We start from the raw sequence: 23,313 nt of genomic DNA, 5'->3' as shown, positions 1-23,313 counted from the left end.
AACCCTCAGATAATTATCTCTACGATCGGTCAGTTTATTTAGTGTAGTTCTCTTTCAACTAACAATAAAATAATCCTTTGAAAAATCCCTAATGACTCTTAAAAATCTAATCCACAGGTGTACTGAATCATATCATTAGCCCACACGAACGTCAATACGTGTGCAAAGCGGATTACGAAAGTCCTGGAGTACTGATTCCAATCAACAAGTCCATGCCCAAAATAGTGAATCTGTCTGACAAGAACTTGAACGGTTTACCTCTTTACGAAGAAATACATGATGGAAGTGAGAGACCATTTAAGGTTGACGTGATAGACTTCACAGAAGCACTGAGTGGAAAATTCTTGTTTCTTGTTCAGTACCTTCAGTGGAGGTCAGATTGCCGTAGCCCTTTGGGAATCGTTGTAAAGAAGCTACCTCAAGGGGATACTTTGTCTGACAGCATGAGAATTTTATTCGCAGAACATGGAGTGAGAGATAGGTTCAGCAAGGAGAGTAAAGCAGAAATTCAAGCAAAGTTCCCACCAGGATGGTCAATACCAGTTGAAGAATATGGACGTCGCGAGAAAATTGAAGGGGCGTTCACGATTGATCCCGAGAACTCCAAGGATCTGGATGACGCACTTACACTGGAACAGCTGTCAGATTCTGTGAATCGGGTGGGAGTTCACATTGCTGACGTGAGTTATTTTGTGGAGACAGGGACCCAGTTGGATAAAGACGCCATGTTTCGCTGCACGTCCTACTATCCAGGTCACGGTTCCCAGAGCGTACCAATGCTGCCACGTGAGCTCAGTGAAAATTACTGCAGCCTTCTCCCTGGTAAAGATCGTTTGTGCGTATCAGTGTTTCTTGACGTGTCAGAGGAAGGACAGCTTGTTGGCCAACCAGAAATAAGACGCACCATTGTCAGGTCTTCTTGTCAGCTCACTTACCCTGAAGCCCAAAAAATTATCGATGGTCAAGACACTTCACTGCATCAGAATCGACAAGATGTTAAAGAGAAAATTCGAGCCTTGAGTGCCCTCGCCCAAAGAAGAAGAAAGTTGAGACTTCGCGATGCTAGTTTTGATCATTGGTCAAACAGTGATGATGATGGAGAAGATTTTGAGGCCCACGAGTTAGTGGAGGAAATGATGCTTCTAACAAATAAAGAAATAGCCAAATTTCTCTCTCAGCAAATTCCAGAGAGGGCACCACTACGAACCCAGCTGCCACCTAAAGATCACAAATTGAGCGATTGGGCTCGACAATACGGCCAGTTTGTCAAGTATTCCCTGTTTCTGCGCGGCTTTTATCCAGAAGAAACCCTTAGGAAAATGGCAAAAGATGCGATCATTTCAGAAGCTTCAGAATTTAAAGTGCAAGAGTCCGTCTGGTCCGAGCTCTGTAATGCTGCGGAGACCGGAGACCAAGCCAAGCTACACAAATTGATTTGTAACGAGAGCAATCATCCTCAGCTGGCTGTGGCAAATTCACAGTTTCGGCGAATTCAGCCCAAGTCTCAGTACGTCTGCGAAGGTGACCAACCGAAGGAAAACGTCGTGCACTTCTCTCTGGGAATGCGTTGTTATACACAATTCACGTCACCCATACGACGTTACGTAGATATCCAAGTACATCGACTCGTGTTGAATTTAATCTCGCAAAGCCCCAACGCAAAGATATCTTCGAATGACCAGGTTGCTAAGGTGTGCCGCCGTTCCACGTTTGCTCAAGACAACTCCAGGAAGTTTAAAAAGGCAAGCAATAAAGTACATCTGGCTGCAAAGCTAAAGGAGAAAAGCCACGAAACTACAGCAGTGATTGCCTTGATCGACACTGATAAAGAAATTACTTTAGAAATTCTGAACCGTGAATATAACCATCTCTCAACGCGACAGAGAAAGGTAAAGCTGAGCAGTCTTAACCCGTTTGAAGTTGAGCTTGTTCGAAATGGCTTGGAAATAGTACTTACTTGGAAGCTAAGATTATACCTAGCCCCAGAAGGAAACATCGTCGAGGAACCCGAGAAGGAAAGGGAAAAAATCGCATTGCTTTTATCTGAAGGAATGGTGAGGAACAGAGAAGTCCTGAACTTGCCAGCAGAGAATTGGCTAGAAATTCTGGAAGCATTTCAAGAGGGAGACTACGGGAATCTTAAAACGATGATTAGACAAACTGAGAGAGTTCGTCAATTAGCTTCACGGGTACCTGAATCGAACCGGCCTGGCAAATCGCATAAGTCATCTAAAGATGAAAAAGCTAACACAAATCTGGAACACTTCTACGAGAAAAAAATATCCCTGAGGAAGTTTGACATCACAAACATTCAATTGACCGCACACATGACACATGGAGTTTTCCACCCCGAAATTCAGCTGTTCAAGATCAACCACAATGTAAATATTTGCATTGAGCATCGCAAGTATCCTAGAGAGTGTTTCGCAACGACAGCAAGGTACCAAGCATCACGGAAAACGTACGCCAGTGTGGACAAGTACATTGAAGCCTGGGAACCCGTTCTTGCCATGGAAGCCGCTACCACCACCGTCGAAGAAAGCGACGAGTTCACCATACACCATTTGAAGATTGAGTGGACAAAGGACATCAGTGGAAGCCTGGAAGGCTCTTTTAGTCTCCAAAACGAATACTGCTTAAGTCGTCAAATAGAATTTTATGATGGAGATTTTGTTTGCATACGTGTGCGGAAAGATAGTTACATGAAGAAAACGGGTTCAGAAAACAGTTTTGCTTCCTCTGAGAGGAACGAGACCGAGGTAATTAAGTACACTTTACTTTCATTGAAGAAGTGTTCTTATTTAGTATTATATGACTGGATTTTTGAAAACCTTGTCAATAATTTGCATAAATCCCTTATGCACTTGGAAGTCTCTTAGAGGCCTTAAAATTACTCCGAGGGTTGAAAAAACAGAGAAGAGTGAGAATGGAAGATTAGAGAGGAAAAAAGACTGCCATGCATTCCTTTTAATCGTACACTCTGGCGAGAAAAAAAGCGCTTTAGCAGGACGCATTTTTTAACATTGTTTTCACAAATCCATTCATACGTATACTTTTTTCTGAGGTAAAAATATCCATAAATAGAAAGTTGCAAGGTAAATCCGTTGGTGAAAGATGTAGAGGGGTATCGGAGTTCCGAAGAAACTCCCGTCGCCTGCTCTTTCGAGTTTTTCTCTTTGGTCCTCAACTTACATGATGGACTGGCCATGATTACGTACATTTAGAATTTAAATGATGAGCTCTAAAAATCGGAGCTACAATAAATAGTTTTACCTGGTAACTTCGTTTGAAATCACTTGCAAATTAACTATCTTACTCAATATGCAGATTCGAATCATATATAAAACGGTTTTATATAACATGTAATAAGGAAGTTACCCTCGCACTCTATTTCATATTCCATACGACTAAAATGTACTTTAACATCGCTAGCAAAGCCGCGCTACAAAACTCAGTATACGTAAGCGTGCATTCAATGGCGTGAGCCAAGTTAACTTCGCTTCGCCAGGGAGATTTACTTCATTCCCATTGGCTATCTAACTTTAGAGTGTATATCCTCGAGTTGTGAAGCACTTGAGAAGTTTGGAGAGCACTCAAGAATAAAGGGTTCTCAGCTGCGCCTGGAGCAACTCTCAGGCTTCCTTTTTGCTCTCTCTTCCTGCGCGCATCATAACTCGATGATGCAAACTAAATCATGAATCAATAGTTAAATTGTAAAGCTAATGTCGTTGTTCTGTTGCTGAAAGGAGATGAGTGATGTTAGGAATTGGGTGTTTCTTTCAATCAGGTGATGTATAAAAGTTGAACATCCCGATAAACATTTGCTTTGTTCTTACTAAAGGGAGAGACAAATGTTTTGAACGAAGACCAATTCAGCGTCACCAAAAAATCAGCAAGGTCCCCGTCCGTTAGAGGCACACCCCGTCATGACTCCAGTTGTGCGTCAGAGAGTTTCTGGGTGGGGCACTGCATCATTAATCACGCTAGTGAGGTGTCAAACACAGGTACTTTGAAAGTCAAGATGGATCTTCATCAGTCAGCATCAGATTTTCCCGAGGAGCTGCTGAGTGTAGGTGACCACCCGAGTACCTTAACCATTATCCACCGTTCAATTCCCCACAGGTAAACAGTTTAATTAGTTTTTGAAAGGCAGCTTTTTATATTCTCCTTCTTGCTTGCATGTGTGTCATTGCAATAGAACTAGGTAGCTTCGAATTGATAGTTTTAGTTATTGTGCATTTGATAAATTTGAACGGCGCAAACTGCGACAAATGTTTCGTTATATTCTTATCACATTTTTGTCTCTTAAAGTCCTGAATTATAAAAATCAAGTCCAGCAACGTTACTCTTCATTTCACGCTTATAAATGCCAATGATCCTTCTCTATAGACGGATGTTTGCAGCTTTGCGCTCTCTACGAAGTGCATCGCGACTAGCACACTCCATCTGTATGGGACGTGAGCCAAACCAAGGTCAGCAATACTTGAATAATTACCGAGCTCGTCGTACGTTTATTGTCTTTGTTGTTATTGTTGTAATCGATATCATGTCTACATTTGGAATTGCTATTTCTTAATTATTGAGCTGCATCTCTTTCACTTTCAGCACTGGGTAAAAACAAAATCCACTGCATGTGTTTGTTATACCCAACTCTCGGTCTCTCTACCAAATAAAACACTGTATAGTCTTTAATGGTCGCCATCAATTTTTACCACGACCATCTGATAACAGAAAACGACCTTAATGTATTGATGAAACTGTTGGACGCTTTACATACGTACAAAGCGATAAATTGAAACGTTTAGCGTTTCTTCAGCCCCTTAAAGTTAATTTATTCTTTCCCCGCGGTTTCTAGACACACGTGCAACTTGGTTTTTCCCTCACGAAAGGAATTTTGAGGCGCAACACGCGCTACGTTCTCGTCCAACACAAACTGCATTTCAGTTGAGGGTTGTAACACATGAGGGCCATTGGCTAAGGGATATTTTAAAATTGAAATCAGGTTTATTTTATCGGCGTAAACTCTATCGTGACCGAATTGGATATTTACAATATTTATGTATTTAGTGGCTGCAGAGAAGAGGTAGTTGATCCTTAAATCATGGATCAAAATTTTAAAATATAGATTACATTCTTTTTAGTAAAGAGGCCTCATTGCCATAAGACAAAAAAAGTTTGGAAACGTTAGTTCAAGAAGCTGGGGCTTCACTTGTGTGGAAGGTGCAGCGTGTTTGCCTTTTTAACCCTTCGAGACACTAACATGCTTTAAACGGGGAATTTGAAACTATTTTTGTAACGCTGTCCCAACATGCTAGAAGGAAGTGATGGCATTACGAACATGCCTTCACGAGTGAGCTACACATGAGAAATGGTCCTATTAAGGTGACTGGCAACAATCACCAGCATTTTACAACCGACAATGAACTTTAATGTGTCGATAAGAACACTCTTTATGGATGTAAGTGATGTTATAATATTGCTATCACAATATTGTTTTGTAAAAAGGATGACCAAAAACCTGTTTATCAATGATTGGAAATTTATGTTATACAATTATTGTAGCATATTCTGATAGAGAGTGGTAGTAGCAGTGATGGAAAGACCTAGGAACTGTTGTCAGCCATCTTAAAGTCAAAGGAGTCAGAATGGAAAGCGCCATAGAAAGCGTGGTCTATTGCTTAAAAAACCATTCATCTTTCTTATTTAGAAAACTTCGGGGCCCCACCGTCTTTGCACTTGTCAATCGAGAGGGAGCATCCCAAATGTGGGCTTAAGCCCTTAAATCAGTATCAGGAAGAAGCAGTGAAAGAGGCGCTTGTGAAGCCTTTCACCCTTGTTCAGGGTCCTCCAGGTAAGCATGAAATTAACCCGAAGCTTTCAAGTTCCTCTATTTCCACTGCATGTTTCGAAGCTTTATTTTGTTGCTTCGTTAATGCTTAAGATGATATACTTCAAAAAAGTATGCTTTTGACAACTGCCTTTTATATTCTAATCACCCTGAAACGATTATAAAATATTTTGTAATTAATCTTAATAAACACAAACACAGTATCAGGGGCGGGTATCTCGTTTATTGATGCAGGATACAGCGAGCGTTACATCATCATGAAGAAAATACAGCAGTGAATAAACAGAAAAATTAAAAAGCAAAGTTGAAAGAGATGCCTTCGAGTGGCTCTTGCATAACTTACAAATTCTTAAATAGCCTACTAGCCCCTTAGGGATTCACGCCTAAAATACTTCTACAGTTAACATGAACCATACATAGTGAACATACTCCAGTGTAATTAGCGAAACATTACAAAATATATTTTCTAATTGCTTGCTTTAACTGTTCGTGCCAATTATAAATTGACCTGACAGGTTGGTTAAGATTAAAAGTCAGTATTTCTGAGAATGATGTTTCGTAGTGCATGAAAATCGTAGCAGACTTGGAGCAGTATTTAACTTGTTGTCAGTGCGTGTATCACTTTATCGTTGAATGTATATTTTACTTTCGAACTTCGCAATTGTCTAGATCTGTTCAGTGCGCCTATTGGTCTCAGAACTTGCTCAAGCTAAATATGCAACGCCAGCGTTCAATTCCAAATGAAAATACGAAAAATTAGCCGCCATCGTTCGCGTGCTCCAAAATACTCAGAACTTAGGCCCCGTCCACGCGTATTCGGATATTTTTGAATCCGCAACTTTTTCTTTCCGAATTCAAAAATTTCCCCGTCCACACGGAGCGTATTCAAAACGAATTCGCTTGTCCACACTCATCCGATGGTATCCGGATGCACTCTAGAGAAACTAGGCCTACAAGTTGTGCCGCCATATTGATTTATTGTTCGGTAACAGACTGGACACGATTTTGCTACGCCATTGGATTCGAAAATATCCGGATTCACCGTCCACACGTTATCGGATTCGTTCGGATTTATTTTTTTCCACCCTGAAGAGCGGATAAAAAATATCCGGATTCGCTTCCGAATTCGCCGGATGCGTGTGGACGGAAGCCGTATCCGGAAAGAAAAAGTTGCGGATTCAAAAATATCCGAATACGTGTGGACGGGTCCTTAGTCATTTCACGTTGTTGTTGTTGTTGTTGTTGTTGTTGTGCAGAGAACGGCAAAGACATGGTCAAAGTCTTATCACGCACGTGCGCAGCCATTAAACCTTTTGTTTGGTAGCGTTCTCGTTGCCATCGTCGTCGTAGTTTGCTTAACGGAAGTTCCCTAATTGCCTAACCATAACGACATAACAAGGACGTTTTGTCCTTATGTTTGCAGTATGAACATCCCTAGAGTCACAATGACATAATATCAACATGACAGCATGAACATAACGACATAAGAAAAAAAAAACTGATATTTACGTCGATGTTTACATTGCCGGCATAAGCGATTATGCCGTTATGTCGTTTATGTCATTAGGGATCTTAAACAAACCACGACGACCACGGCAACGAGAACGTCACCAAACAAAAGGTTTATGAGCAAAACAATAGCTGTGCACGTGCGTTATAAGTCTTTGTACAAGTCATTTCTTTGCTGTCCTCTGCAAAACAACAACGTGAAATGACCAAATTCTGCGTAGTCTGCGGAACGCGGACCACAACGGCTAATTTTTCGTGTTTCCATTTTGAATTGAACGCTGTCGTTGCATCTTTAACCTGAGCAAGTTTTTGGAGCCATTGGCTTACTGAACTGATCTAGACAATTGCGAATTTCGCTGGAAAAATATAAATTCATTTTTGACTAGGCGTCGTCCTCGGCGTCGCCGTCGTCGTTGCTTAAGCTCCCTATTATGTCGCTAGTGTGACCTAAGCCTGACGGTTTTCAAAAGATAACCAGCTCTAAGATAATTGCCCATAATAATAGACCATTTTACAGTTGTCTGCTCAGTGACCTGGCCTTTGAATGGCAGCAAGGCTGGAGGTGACCTTGTTTTGATACAGTCGGCCTCACTGTTTTTGTTGTGTTAATAAAAGTATTCTAATGCTAACTAGGTGCATTTACATGACAAAAGTAGACAGGTCTTTATCAAACGAAGGTCACCTCCAGCCTCGCTGCTATTCAAAGGCCAGGTCGCCGAGCAGACAACTGTAAAAGGGTCTATTCTTGGTTTTCACTCATGGCATCAACAGCCGTGTTTTCTCACCGAAACAAAGAAGAGATTTACATAAAAATAGAGTTCAATTCGCGGAGGTTAAATTTTGGGCTCCAACATAGCCGTCGTTTCTTCGTTTAGGGGCTCCAACATGGCCGCCGTGACGTCAGGTGAAAACTAAGAATTAAGGAACCAGTAAAACGTTGACATAGTTGTATTTACATGTTTTCGTTCATTGGAATTAAGGTACTGGTAAGACGGTGACAGGTGTCCATATAGCCTACTGGTTTGTGAAGCGAAACATGCAGCAACGACATGACGAACTCGACATCGTTCTGCCAGACAGTGAAGACCAGCCTAAAGCACCTCCACAAGTTATTTACTGCGGACCCTCCAACAAGTCGGTGGACGTGGTAGCTAGTAAGTGTAAAAAGTCTTGATAGCGACTTGATAAAAACATGAACCGTCTTTGCCTCTTTCGCTATTAAGGCCTGTCCAAACGGGATATGTTTGGCAACCGAACACCATCAAACATTGTTTGGTGACCCAACATTTTACCGTTCGGCCACCTTGTTTGGTGCTGTTTGATCGTGTTTGAAAAAATTTCAAGGCCATCAAACATTCGATCAAACAACTTAAAACATTTCTTTTGTTCTCGTGTTTGATGGGCGATGTTTTGTTCGTTTGGACAGCCGTATCAAACAAGTTTGGCGCGCGAGCGTCCCAAGCTTGCTCAGCGGCTTGTATCCATAGTTTGATCTGTGTTTGATCACTCACTTCAACATCAGCACGTTTGGCCACCAAACAATGTTTGATGATGTTTGGTCGCCAAACATTTACCGTTTGGACAGACCTTTAGTGAGTTAACGAAACCACGACGGCAACAGCAACGGGAGCGTCACTGAACAAAAGAATTGAAGAGCAGTACAATGGCTGTGCACACGCGTTGTAATTCTTGGTACATTTCTTTGCCTTCCTCTGCAAGACAACAACGTGAAATGACCAAAGTTTGCGCTGTTTGGAGAACGTGAACCACGACGGCTATTTTTTTTAAATTTTTATTTCAAATTTATCGCTGTGTTCCGGAGTTAGTTTTGCGATAGTTTTGATAGTGATAAACAAAGTAAATGACTTTAGAGTATCGCAAGATTCGTAGGTAAAATCAGAAGGTAAAATATAAATTCACTTTTTAATCCACGTTGTCCTCGGTGTCGCCGTCGTGGTTTCGTAAACTCCATAATAACTCAAAAATGCACAGGAGTGCGATACGCATTGATTTAGTATGACTGGGATAGACACAACATGACAAGTTTGCTGACTCACTGGAGTTCAGCGTCAGCAGTGTGAATTTCCTTTGTCCTCTGGTCTGTCTCATTGTTCGCTCACGAACGGCCAATTATTTTCATAACAAGGAGTTGGGCAATTCCCAAAAAAAAATCATGCACAACAAAAACCGACGAAAAAAAATCGTCCAAAGGGAGCCATAGGAAAAAATCGAGCAAGTGCTTTCTACTTTTCAGGTCCTGGGTTAAATAGAAAAAGAATCCTTGCACAAGCTATTGCCCACCAAAAAAGTCATGCTCAACCTAGAGGTGCGAAAAAATTTTCATGCCCAAAAAATTGCCCAACCCGTACCCCACACCCGGCCAAAAAAATAATAGTTCGTCTCTTATTGAAACAGTGTCATAAGGAGGTGGCAGCAAAATGTACTCCACTGCACGTTTTTAATGATTTATTCGTATGGAATGGTTTTTTCGACATCTCAAAACGATATGTACCATAAATGTTGTTTCGTGAGATTGTATGCTGTCAATTTTTTGGATATGGTTTTCAACTGATTTCACTCCTGAACGCGGTATGCTACGCCGTTTCACTTTTGTCTTCAATTGTGTATTTTCTTTGACTGCAAAAACTGGTTATTCAAAAACAGTAATATTTAGAAAGAAGGAACGATTTTAATCCGCCGCACCTTAAATTCGTTGGTGTATTTTCAGTACTTATAATATGATTGAGAAAATTACCTTATTGAGATTGGATAAGAGCAGGCCATTGTTCATTTTTAATTTCGACTGCAATGCAAATTAATTAACGCGCGCCAGTTCGCCATTTTCTCAGTCATAATAATCGTATTTATACTACTCGTGATATTTGAAAATTCCTTTGAATTGCACTCCTGATAGATACAATTATGATCTTAATTGTGATCATACAATTATCCATACTAATTCTTTTTTGTTCCATTTCTTCCCTTAAAGAATACATGCTAAAAATTCCTGGCCTCAAGATCATTCGTGTGTATGGCGATCGTAGAGAACAGGCGGAGTTTCCAATTCCCAACAAACGTCAACCACTAAAAAATTCAACGGACGACGACAGTCAAATTTCAAATGAAGACATTGCACTGAAAGCCATATCACTACATCATGTCATTCGAAGGGCTCCCTGTCCGTTTGCCTCCGATCTTAGAGAGTATGAGCGCAAATTTGATGATGATAGGATGAACGATCACAGGACCAGTGACAAAGAAGTGAAAGAATACGTTCTAGTAAGAATTCTATACAATGAATTATTAGACAACTTACCATATTTCCTCGAATAATAGCTGGGGGCGATTATTCTCTTCTTCGCACTGAAAGGGGTGATTATTCATCAAGTAGGTAATGTAAAGTCTGCATAAGAGCCAAGTGGCCCACCAGGCCGGAGCTTATTCCGGTTTCTATAGCATGAAGCGACTAGAAGTATTTCTCTCCCCACCCCCCCCCCCCCCAGCATTAAACTTGCCGCTACCCAGTTATACACCTTGGTGGAGAGAGGCACTGTGAGAGTGAAGTGTCTTGCCCAAGAACACAACGAATTGTTCCCTGCCAGGGCTCGAACCCGCACCGCTCGATCCGAAGACGAGCGCACTGACCATGAGGCCACCGCGCCTCACAAGGAGTGGTCATTAAATGAGGTGGGCGATTATTTCAAAAGTTATGCTCTAAATATTTTTTTACGACCGTAAAAACTGTCGCAAAAGCTGTACTTTTGTAAATTATCTGTTATATATAACGATTAAATCAGTCGAAGCTTTTATCCTATCAGATTGGATATTCAGTGTTTAACTTGACTAGGGAGGTGAAAGGAAGGGGAAGTATAGGGAGATAAGGTTGACTATTAAAGGACGATGGTGAGGGCTAGGTGGCTGGTAGCAGTTATTCAAGGGAGGTGGGGAGAGAGTGTTATTCAAATTTATTTTCTAGTGTTCAAAACAACATTTAACACACTCGCTACGTTCGTTCGTAAATATTACTTTTACCACTCGAAAATAAATCCATATTCTCGCGCCGCCGTGTAATATCCCCTATGCATTTTTACGAGCCTTACAACTGACTGATGATGGATTTATTCATTTATTAACTCTTAGCTAATTGGTTTGGCCGAGAATTGGGCACTTCAGTCATCAGGAGCCCAGATTATCTTATGCACATGCGCAGTTGCTGGTATGCGTAGGATAGCCATTTCGTGCGACAACATCCAGCAATGCATTGTGGATGAATGCGGCATGTGCATGGAACTGGAATCCCTCGTACCAATCACTAGCTCAAAAGCGCGGCAAGTGGTATTGATTGGTGACCACAAGCAGTTGCAGCCAATAATTCAGGACAACTTGGCAATGACACTTGGCTTGAGTGTGTCTATGTTTGAGAGGCTTTCTGAGCGAGCTAAGATGCTGGAGCTTCAGTACAGAATGGTAAGAGAAAAAAGTGTTCTAAGTCTACCATTATCTGTTATTAATCTATTATTAATAAACAAATAAAGAATCGTCGACTGTACTCTGTTGTGTTGTAAAGCACGCAGGAAGCGGCCAGAGCACGAAAGAAGTGTAGAGGGAAACGCGTGACGCAGTCGAGTGTTTCTCTATAGTTCCTGAGTGCTCTACCGCTTCCTAAGTGCTTTACAACAGAACAGATCACAGTCGAGGCTTCTTTATTTGTTTTATGATAAATAATACATTAATTTCCCAACACATTCAGCTAACATTTTCAACCCAAACTTTATTTTTCAAACCAGGAAAAGTGGCCGGCGTCAGCGTGCATCTGTTCTCTGATAAAGCACGCTAAAATAAGCCAATCACAATCTTTGTTAGAACTGTTTAAATAATTTGATTGGCTGACGAGACGACAGCTGTCAATCAGAAACTGGACTTAAGCTAAGCTTTCAGTTTCGAGAGAGGAACTCGTTTTTTAGTTTGATTTTAAAATGGGGATCTAAAAGTTGCTAGTCCAGAGGAATCCGGCCGCTTTGTGGATCATGAAATCGTTCACTTTTCCAATGGAAATTACAAAACAAAGAGCGCGAAACTTGCCGATCAAAATGCGAAATGCTAGGGTTATTTAGCGCTTGCGACAAGATTGCCCGAACTAGCGTCAAAGTTAAAAAGACTAAACTGCTCCCTCTGGTCAGAGTCTACTCCGAGTACAGGAAATAAAGTATATCAGAGCAAGCTTTTAACTAATCACTCGCCGGGTGAGCGTTGTAATTGTTGAGATTTGCTTTGCTGAGATGATCGGAGATCGCTATTTATTTAGCGAAGGAGCGTTACTACACTTCATGTAAGTGTTGTTTGAACATTTTTACAAAAATAAAGCTTCCCATCCTAAATAGAGACAGCTCACTTGGTGTTTTCTGTCGTTGTTTTACGTCTAATTATAATTAACTATATAAACTATAATTTCTATCTTCGCAGCAAATATAATATATTTTATTGAAGCATTCGTTAGGTTTAGAATTTGTTTATTTCGCAACGTGGTAACCGTTTTGTCGGAATCTAGCAAAACTTGTTATTTTAGTAGTGTCGAACACTTCTGTTGTTAACAATGGCTTCCATGTAGTATATGTTTACTGCAGACAAATGGCTCGTTTTGATTGCGTTTATCTGAGCCTTTAATTTGGGTCAAATTTGCCTAAATTCCGAAGCAAAACTTTGAAATTCATCTTACCATGCATCTGTTCTCTGATAAAGCACGTTGTTTCAACCAATCAGAGCGCGCGTTATATGGAATCTTTATTGTAAACAGCACTAAGCGATGTCCTTAAAAATAACACGAAAAGCGAATTGAACGGTGTATCAGTTTCGGATGGAGGCTGATTTAACAGTACATTATATTTTGTTTTCTTAGCAAGAAGAAATTTGCAGATTTCCCTCAAATTACTTCTATGAAGGAAAGTTAAAAACAGACCGATCAGTGTCCATCGCGACCTTGGACTCTCGTTTACAGTCCTTTTGGCCTGCTCCTGCGAAACCGGGACAGAACTTTCCAATGGCATTTTGCCATGTTGAGGGAGAAGAGGAAAGCAGCTCCATCAAGACGGCACATAGCAATGAACAGTCAAAATCAAATGAGAAGGAAGTCAGGAAAGTGGTAAGCTTGATGTTGTCAAAATGTTGTTTGTTATTATAGTTATGCAATGCTAATCGGCGATTCAGCATTTCAGCAAGTAAAATTGAATGAGGTTAACCGATGATTTTTTGGCAGATAATAAGCTAACCGTCGTAGTTTATATGGTTGTACATAAAGTGTTGTTTCTCATTAAGCGTCACTGACACTTTAGCTTCGATCTCTTCCTTCGTTTGGATTACTGTTAGTTCTACGGTATAAGCTAACACGACAGCATAGCTACCTAGTTAAACAAATTTTCTTTACCTTTTGAATTATTATTTATTATTATATAGGTAACACAAAACAAAAAACAATTCTGAACAACGTATAGATATTGGTTACAAGCCCACACCCAACATTAAGTTTACCTGCATTTACAGGTAGAGATTGTGGGCTGTGTGTGGAAAGGGGAGGAAAGGAAGAAGGCCATGGAAAACTACACGAGATCATGTATACGCATCGTGATACAAATCTTTACGAGTATACTAATTAACAATTAGACCCGGCTACGGGTCAATAGCTTTGAGGGCGAAGGATCTAATTGTTTTAGTATCACCCAACTAGTCGGACAGAAAAGGCAGTAATAAAGTTAGCAAATGCAAGTAGAGGAAATGTTTATTTGGGAATTAAACGAAAGAAAGCGTCACGTTCGATTGCGCCAATTTCGCTACTCGAGAAATATTACTAATAGTCATCTAATAGCGTAGCCAATTAAAATGCAGGATTTGCGTTAGTCCTCGTGATGCAAATCTTTACGAGTATACTACCAATTACTAATACAGACTTATTCTTTGTCAGCTGCATGTGGCGACGTCCTTAGTCTACAAATACAACGTGGATTCGTCAAAAGTCGTGATCTTGTCACCTTACAGAGAACAGCGAAGCAAGATCAGCGAGTCTTTAAAAAAAGTGTACAGGTGTAAACATATCCCCGTCACAACCATCGCAAAAAGTCAGGGTAAAGTTCACTTTTTATGCTTTCTGTGTATTTTTTTAGCATCTGCTTTTAACTGGGAATCGCAGGTACAATAATTAATGCTTCACATTATTAGCGCAGCACATCACATATACGATGTATGCTGCGGTTTCCAGTCTATATCAAGTATTTCCCCTTTTCACTTTTTTTGTTTATTGTTGTTTTGGTTGTTGATGCTATTGTTGTTGTTGTTGTCGCGGTTGTTGTTGTTTTTGTTTCTGCAACGTTATCTCTTATTCACCTGATTTTTTGCTGATAGCGATCTAGGCGGCGCCAGTGAAACTTGTTTATCCAAATACAGCGATACGTGTAATTCACACACCTCTCAAATATTCATTCCCAGGAAGTGAATGGGATTACGTCATCTTGTCTTTGGTTCGCTCCCTGAGTAAGGACGATATCGACCCTGAGCCTTCACTTCACTGGCTCCGGGAGCATTTGGGTTTCCTAAGAGATGAGCATCAAATGAATGTGGGGATTACTCGAGCGCGGAAGGGACTTTGTATAATCGGTATGTATAGGATCATAAGATGTTTTATTATTGGTAAATTTTTCTTTTTGATTTCCTTTCCTTTCCTTCGTTTTTCTCCTAATCAAAAGAGCACGCCAGAGTCAAAGATAACGTACGAGTATCAAGGACACTTGCAAGCTGTATTTTTGTACTACACTCTGGCCCCTCTTAACTAGGAAAAGATTGCAACTGTTGCAATTCGAAAAACTGTTTTTCTCTGTTAAATTGTTATCGGTTTTCTGAAATAGTTCGCCTAATTGAAACTTAAATATCATTTCCATCTATCATAAACGTGTTAATGTCATTGAACTAACATGTAGTCTGTATTGGAACACTATTAGTCGAGTCTTTTGTTGTGGAAGTCGGAAACGTGGTATCCTAATAATTAGCGCGCTGGCCTCTGCATCGAGCGATCCGGATTCGAGCCCAGGGCGGGGTCATTGCGTTGTGTTCTTTGGCACTGTACTCTACCCTCACAGTGCGTCTCCCCAACAACGGGTGTGTAAATCAGCACCGGCGAATCAATGCTGGAGGTGAATCTTCAATGGCTTAACATCCCACCAAGGAGGGGCTAGAACTACTCCTAGTAACTAGGACAACGTCCGGCGGTATGGACCTTTGGTTCCGAAGCAGCCCTTTTTTATATGTACATCTCTTGACATGAGAGAAGATGTTAAAGATTTAAACGCAAATTTGCTGGGGTGTTTTTCATTTATCCTTACTCAGCAATACTAACTACATTTCCATTAAACTTGCTCTCTTTATTCCTTCAGGTAACAAGAACCTACTGAAACTCCATCCCATGTGGCAGGATTTAATAGGATTCTATGAAAAAAATCACTGTCTGGTAGATGAATCTGAATGGCCCAGAAACTGAAGCTGAAATTGCTAGACCCATACAATTTGCAAAAAATTATTCAAGCTTGTTGTGTCTAAGAAGGAAATTTTGCGTCACCGGAGACGATTTTCTCCGTTATTATAGTGCTTATGGCTTTATATTGAAATACCGAAGCCAAAGTCAAGGCAGCTGGGCAAATGCAACCAATAGAGATAACGCAATAAACCATTCACCGCTACTTGTAAAATGTTGATATTCAACAAAACCGACTACGCCTTCTCTCAGTTTGTATGCCTTCTCCTATACTACAGTATGCTGAACTTGCAGACTAGGTTGACTCAAAAGAGCTGGGATAGATCCTATCATTTTAGTTTTTATCCTCTAATCAGGGCTTAACAGCCTTGCAATGCCGCGATCTAGAATCTCCTGGAATTATGAGGTTTGACCGTGAGCGATCCTTGACATGATTGAGCCTTTTAGGTTTCATTTTGTTGTTTAATTTTGGGGTGCTCAGAAAAGAATAGGTTCTTTTTGACACAAGTCAGGAATTGAAGCGTTCTATAAATAGTTGCTATTTTGAAGGCTCTTAATTAGACAAAAAAAAGTAGCAAGCATTTGCAATGACAATGGCCTTGCAATTTTCACGCCGCGTATATATTTTGCATTTTACCAATTAGTTTTAATTTTACTCCTTTTCAATTTTCTACAAAAAATGCCATTATATGGATTGAGGGCATATGTTTAGCTTGTATAGGGTGGTACATATGGAGGAGAATATTTATACTTAATTTGCAATTTATTGGTCAATAATATGAGACAGAAAGTGTTGAGCAGCTTAAATAAACTTTCTGCCAGCGTCTTCACTCTGTTTAAATGAATCTCAATAGTTCAGCACAAGTGAAATATAATTTGTAGCATATATCATTTGTTAATTTTGAAAATTACATGAAGCAATCAAATATAAACACGAATCATAACAATAGAAAAGGTCAAGAAAAACATGAGTTCAACATTAGGTGCAAAAGGCGATTGGCATGGTGGCGTCATTTGACTACAACTGCCAGAATCCTTCAGTTTTTCTGTTTCTTATGCTAATCAGGGCAATTGTTATCTAAACCCTACTGGGAATTCAAAATTTAAATAATAAAGAAAAAACGAAAGGAATTCTGGTAGTCGTAGTCAAATGGCGACAACTTGCAAATCTGCTAATAGAAGTTTTCAAAGTTGAAAAATTAGCGGAAAATCTACTCTCTCGTCGGTATGAACTATCAAGGGATTTGGATAGGGTATTCAAGAGCGTGTACATGCGAATTCGTCCTATTGGTGTTCATCTTTGGAGCCGACTCACTCTTATTTTGGGTTTTGCGGCCTTCAGTGAGCAGACGACTGTAAACTTACGGTGTTTTTATGGTTTTGCTTTTGCTGTTTGCGTGCGTGTGGAAAACATTTTCACAGAATTTAGACGAAAGCAGCAATCAGCCGAGGTATGCCAATAGATCTCTTTTGTACAATCTCTGTTCATGTATGCGTGACCGTCAACCATGTGACATAGTGAAAATTGCTGTGAGAATGATGTAAGCGCATTTGTCCCATCTATTAAATCATGAAGACTGAAATAATGTTGATACAAGTGCAGTTAATCTCAGAACAAGCGTATCGAGGATTGGGTATTGTACAACTTAAAAAGGGCGGTAGTACTGATCCATCTACCTTAAATCTCCTAACGACGGTGCTGCGAGGAGGAGGAGGAGGAGGAGGAGGAGGGGGAGGTGGTCATCGCGGAATGAATTTGTGAACGCGATCGACCTCTTGAGAAGTTCAGGTAACTCAAAAATGGATAGCAGGACATGCTTACGCGCGCCAAATACTGTGAACTAGAAAGATTCCGTGAAAGCATTTTAGAATTCCATTTTTATTTTTATTTTCAAGCTTCTCTTCCTTCGAGAGCATAAATAAAATAAGTACAGGGTGTAAGTGACGGAAAGCACTCTCGTGAAAAGTGCCTGCAATCCTCGTTAGCGAGTAATGTTTCTACGCTGCTTTAATGCAAACCGAAACCTCGTGCCTAGAGCCCACTTTAATTATCAATGACGCGGACTCTCTGGCTAAGTCCAGTTTTTTTTGTTCTTTTTTTAGCATGCGAAGAGTGCTCAATTTCCATTGTCAACCAAAGTCTGTGAATTGCAAAATCAAAAGAGTCATGCTCTTGGTTCTCAGTGATATTTGTGGGAGAGAAAGCAACAATGATATCTTAGTCCAAGAATTTAGCCAGTCAAATCATGTGTCTCACAACCACCATTTCCTCGTGCCAAGGCCCCACAGGGTCAGAGACGAGCTGCTTTGGGATCGAAAACGCGGGGAAAAGTTATCTATATTTACCTCTCCGTGCCTGTGACGTATACAGCTTTGAGTCCGTAGAATCCCTCCAAAAATCTTCATCCTTTCACGTTACTAGCCCATGACACTTAAGCAAAGAAATACGAGGTAGACTAAACAACAATGGTGTCTCAAACTCGCAAATGTTGATTTGTAGCCACGTTTTACTAATCAAACTTCCGTCAGTTGGTTCAATGAACACTATAAAACACGGGAAACGTTGAATCCACGAACGAATTTAAAGATACCACTCTAAAGACAAATATTTCGTTCATGTAGGGGGAAATACCACCACAATATCTTTAGTTGTTTTCGTATAGTTCTAAACAGCTGTCCTTCTTGATATTACTCAGTAATAAAAACATAACTTCTTTGTCTTTGTCGTAAAATGTAAATATTAGTCCACTGTGACGTGTTAACGTCACACTGTGAAACCTCAGTAAAATTTCCATAGCCTCCTGAATTCGGAACGTACAACAGAGTTAAGCCAAAATGTATAACACATACGCAAAAGATAATTGCCTTCAATTCAAAAATAAACTAATGCTTTTTAAAATAGCTTTGGAAAATAATTGTAATTATGCAATAGTACATATATCATCATAACATACCATTGTTAGGTAAATGATCTGTTGAGAAAAGTTAACCAATTAGGTCGAGGAGCACTGGGTTTCTCAGAAACGAAGCGGGAAACTTCACTCTTTCTCGGAAAGAAAAAACAAGTTATTTTGAATGTGGTCTTTGACGAGGCTATCATTTGTTATTCTTCCACTGAACACAAACCCAGTTTATACTGTACACGTCTAAGAATCAGGGAACTGAAGACATCAGCTCGAGGTATGTAAATCTCAACAATTCATGTTATATTCAAGTTAAATTGTTGTGACTGCGTTTTGTCCGCCAGGTCCATGCATGTCATTATATTCCAAAGACTGAGAAATTATATAATACTTGAGGGAGGAAAGTCGTAAGAAGTACTAAAGACGATCTGTAAGTTGCCGATCTGTATTCATTCACCTTGGCCTTCCTCGCATAATGAACATATCTGTTCAGAGAAATTAATTCCTGCTGTTTTGCGGTCCAGTGTATGTTTTTATAGGCAAGTATTAATGTCAGTTGAAAGTGCCTTGTCGAAATGGGGATTGAAATTTCGTAATAGCTACAAAGTAAAACGGATTTGACCACAGCTACAACGCTAGTACAACGGTGCAGACTTCTCAGTATGTATCAGTATAAATATGAATAGTCTGCATTTTAGACTTGTTGTCAAAGTTATATCCTTTAGAACGACCTATCGACAATGCGACAATTGCCATATCAGGACTGATGTTTAAAACAACAGAGGCGCACTGACATTTGGGTCACAAGTCAATTCCAGCTTTACACTGTATACAGTTTGGCAGTAAACAGACGCCTGTGAAGAAACCGAATTTATGTAGATTAAGTAAAATCGTTATACCCAGTCTGCCATATCGAATGGTCGTAGCTGCGCATGTCTGACAGTTTTATGAACTGGTGAGGGTAAGCTTAAAAAACTGAAACATCGGGTAAAAGTTCTCTTTATTCAAAGTTTAAGTTCGTTACTCCGTTGTTTAGACATGTATCGTCATATATGTGACCCCAAAGGCTCGAAGCCAACTTCAACAAGAGATTAATAATACGTTTGATTTTGCATCGTGTCTCAAAATCGAATGAACAGTGACAGGCAGATTGCATGATGCCTGTAAAATTGGCGTCGGAATGATACAGTGATTTGTAATTCCGATCACCAGAATTGCGTCAAGTTTAATGACTTTCAGAGCAAGAAAATTTCTAAAACATGGCTAACAGTAGCTAAGTTTAAAATTGTAACTTACGTCTGCAAACCAATTAATTGAAAGAAAGTTTCGCTTTCTTGATTGTGACTTGGATTCGACCATTCCAATACAAGGTAACTAATCAGGAGATTCTCCTGAGAAGGAGTAGTTTACAGCTTATATACTGAAAGCATGAGCAGTAAGGATGCATCGCTGTTCATGCCTCCTCGCAAATGCTCTTTTATCGTGAAAAGATATGGAATGATCTCAAGTTGGTTCAGTAAAATCCTCAAAGTTCATCGTGTTTATTGAGACAGACCTGCTTCAAAAACAGAGCAAATCCTTGTAGTCGACTTGTTTCTACAACTGCTACATGCTGCAGTAAAGTGTAACTTATTACATAAACGATTGTCCATACAGCCTTGGCCTCGACGGCCCATTAGTTAGGACAGTCATGGTCGTTGACGACAACGTACTCACAGTATTAGCGCTACTAAGAATTAAGGATTTAAGAACACAGTCCCGCTGCTATTTTGCTGCTGTTAGCACAGATACGCACAATCCTTGATTGCACTAAGTGTGGAGCTATGCTACTCAGTGTAATATTGATGTATCATCGGCCTGTAACTGCACAGCAGATTTTGATTTCTTTTCTCTTCACATGCTATTCCGTACAGAGAAAATGAAACGTTATTTTGGCAGGACTGAAGAAATGTGCGGTACTAATTTAACACTTTGAATAGAAAGGAAAATGTTACTGAGGATTTTCAACTTAGTTAGTTCAACTAACTTTGAATTAACATTGTGAATACGTGTGTCCGAGCTCGAGCAGTAGGATTGTGAACTGGTATTGCATGGAGTTTTAGACAAGACGGACATTGAAAGTGTTTCGGCATGGCTAATCAGTTGTAAAAACAACATTCCTAGATATAATTTGAAATCAAGTGTCACTGGACAATTTTTTGATTCCAAATACACCGCATATAAATTTGCTTCTATACTACAAGTGACTCAGTTTGCATTAAGGATCACAGATATTTCATCTTCTTTACAGTTAGCCTGCGTCTTCAGGCTCACGCTGAGTACTGATTCTTTCAAAATGGCTCAATGAGTGGGTGCTGCATTGTCGAACATCTCACTGCATCTCCTACGTTATTCTAATATGCATAAAATCAGTGTGAACGTTCAAAGGATCAAACAGTTGAGACGCGTCCTGTCTTCAGTTTCAGTCTCTGTGTTGAAATGGCACAAGGACCACAAGGTGGGGATTCTTTCGGGATGGATGAGGAAGATGGGTGAGCCCCAGCATTAATATACAAACAACAATCCAATATGTTTTCCGGCAGTACAACTTACACATTGTTTTTCCTCTTTCTTTATATAAACATGAGTTTGCATTTTCTTTTCACTTCTGAATTACAGTGAAGAGACTGAGGACTTCATGCCGCTTCCCTTTATGGTAAGGATCGAAGACGCCATCGAGCGCCATTTGTTTATAGAGTTAAGGGTTAAAGTAAAACCGAAAACTTATCGACTGCACGGGACCGAGTTTAGTGGTTCGTTCCTTTTTACCTACAGCTTTATTTCTTACTACAGTGCTGGAATTACTGAATCTTGTATATCCTGGACGCGGGTGTTGGGAATTGTTCACTGGGTCAGACTGAAATGTACAACAAACACATGCACATTATACAAGACGTCATGCAAGCAAGACATAACCATTGCCAGCCCATTCCTTGCTCCGCATGCATGCAGCTGTCAGTTCAGTTTGATTTCCCTCACTTCTTAAAGTCATCTATTCTTGTCTCTATCTCCAACCGCAATAAATTGATATATTTCCAGTTCATCAATGCATTTCCAGGATCCATTTCTATTTGAATTGAAGAAAGAGGGCGATCAAAAAAAATTCAAGCATAGCTATATGAAGAGGCAGCAGAGATTTACGCTTTTGCGATGAATTACCTGCACGATGTCGTCGTTTATGGTCGAGACTTTGACGAGCGCCTGGAGCGGTTGAGAGAACTCTTCAAAAATGTTTCCTGTTGCTACTCAGAGTGCCGTACCTTGGTCATGTGATCTCCGCCGAAGGTGTCATCACTGATCCAGCAAAGATCGAAGCAGTTCAACAGTGGCCAGCACCATTGAAAGTGACCGATGCCAGAAGTTTCCTGGGCTTAGCGTCCTATTACCGGAGATTTGTCCAGAACTTTGCCGAGATTGCTACACCGCTGCCACGTCCAGTGTTATAGAATTACGACCGAGCATCGATACGCGTCGAACTGTTTCGATGCTTGGGCAAATGCTGGGTTTATCGCGAGCTCACAGACGGAGTGAAAGACACTCGACTGCTGTAGAATCACCTGAATCTACTTTGTATCTTGATCAGTAGTTTTCTAAGTTAAACAGTGTAAGCAAAAGACATTTAATGAATCATGCTTTTGATCAGAAAACGTTACTTTTGTTATGATCTAGTTAGTTACATTTCCCTATAGCTCAGGCATGGGGACATGCCTTTTTCAAGAGGGGGTGGGTGGCGTAGTGTTGTAAAGTTAAGCATAGCGTGACAAAGCGTTACAGGGTGGCCAAACGCGCGCAACATGTTGCGATATGTTGTGCTGAAATGTTGCGATCGTTTGGCCGGAGCTTGCAAGTGCTGGGCCAACAATGTTGCGATATGTTGTGTTGATAAGTACGATCGTTTGGCCGGCGCTTCAAATTTACGATACATAGGAGAGACGAAACGACGATTAGAAGACTGATTTAATCAACACCGCCGTACCATAGATAACCCTAACAACAAATCTAAACCTACTACAGCCGCAGAACATTTCCTGTCTTCTCCTAAGCACACTGCTAACGACATGCAATTAATCCCCATCGAATAAGACCTTTTCAAACCGAGACTCTATCAGTAAGGCCAGGGAAGTCTTTTTAATTAAAAAGGCAGAACAATTGATCCCGATGGTCTGAACATCCGCGAAGAAACATATTAATTGTTTCCTTTTATAATGTTATTTTATTATTTGATTTTACCGTGTGTGCTTATCTTTGATTTACACTGTCAATTAGTTTTACGTATTTCCGGGATTTCGAAAATATGCTACATAAAAACATGCCCCCATGTAAAATGCTCATTGTACGTGAAGAAGGCTGGTTTGGCTAGCTGAAATATAGTGCACATTCAAAAAATCATCCTACGTTGTGTCGGTTTTTGCTTTTGTATTCTTCAAGCTTGAGTCAACAACACCCAAGAGGTCGCAACACATCGCAACACGTCGCAACAGGGTGGCCAAACGCGCCCA

At 40.3% G+C, this 23,313-nt stretch overlaps 2 protein-coding genes across 7 annotated transcripts in view; both read left to right on the top strand.

Moving 5' to 3' along the window:
- Window positions 1-16,443, top strand: part of LOC145490856 (3'-5' exoribonuclease HELZ2-like) — a 40,370-nt gene extending 23,927 nt beyond the window's left edge. For 4 of the 5 annotated variants that reach the window (XM_081469965.1, XM_081469962.1, XM_081469963.1 and 1 more), the window contains 10 exons: window positions 118-2,759; window positions 3,842-4,122; window positions 4,390-4,472; window positions 5,708-5,851; window positions 8,338-8,511; window positions 10,347-10,636; window positions 11,498-11,824; window positions 13,254-13,496; window positions 14,313-14,472; window positions 14,834-15,751. In XM_081469965.1, the coding sequence (XP_081326091.1) occupies window positions 118-2,759; window positions 3,842-4,122; window positions 4,390-4,472; window positions 5,708-5,851; window positions 8,338-8,511; window positions 10,347-10,636; window positions 11,498-11,824; window positions 13,254-13,496; window positions 14,313-14,472; window positions 14,834-15,177 (4,688 nt within the window). In that variant the 3' untranslated portion in view covers window positions 15,178-15,751. Of the gene's footprint in view, window positions 1-117; window positions 2,760-3,841; window positions 4,123-4,389; window positions 4,473-5,707; window positions 5,852-8,337; window positions 8,512-10,346; window positions 10,637-11,497; window positions 11,825-13,253; window positions 13,497-14,312; window positions 14,473-14,833; window positions 15,752-15,774 lie in introns of those variants that run through there. The other variant, XM_081469964.1, reaches the window with a different exon arrangement.
- A 2,484-nt stretch (window positions 16,444-18,927) lies between these two features.
- LOC145490656 (uncharacterized) lies at window positions 18,928-23,241 on the top strand. Of its 2 annotated transcripts, none has more exons than XM_081469738.1 (3): window positions 18,928-19,052; window positions 21,235-21,306; window positions 21,434-23,241. In XM_081469738.1, exons 2-3 carry the CDS (start codon window positions 21,254-21,256, stop codon window positions 21,798-21,800), a joined length of 420 nt encoding a protein of 139 aa, XP_081325864.1. In that variant the 5' UTR covers window positions 18,928-19,052; window positions 21,235-21,253; the 3' UTR covers window positions 21,801-23,241. The 2 variants fall into 2 exon arrangements, with proteins under 2 accessions (XP_081325864.1, XP_081325865.1); XM_081469739.1 differs by lacking the exon at window positions 18,928-19,052 and having other exon boundaries at window positions 20,968-21,306; window positions 21,434-21,470; window positions 21,873-23,241.
- Window positions 23,242-23,313: the final 72 nt, after the last annotated feature.

This window comes from Orbicella franksi, chromosome 6 (assembly GCF_964199315.1).
Source record: "Orbicella franksi chromosome 6, jaOrbFran1.1, whole genome shotgun sequence".
Classification (NCBI taxonomy): Eukaryota; Metazoa; Cnidaria; class Anthozoa; order Scleractinia; family Merulinidae; genus Orbicella; species Orbicella franksi.
Note: the sequence above shows the minus strand (reverse complement) of the source record. Positions and strands in the feature narration are given on the sequence as shown.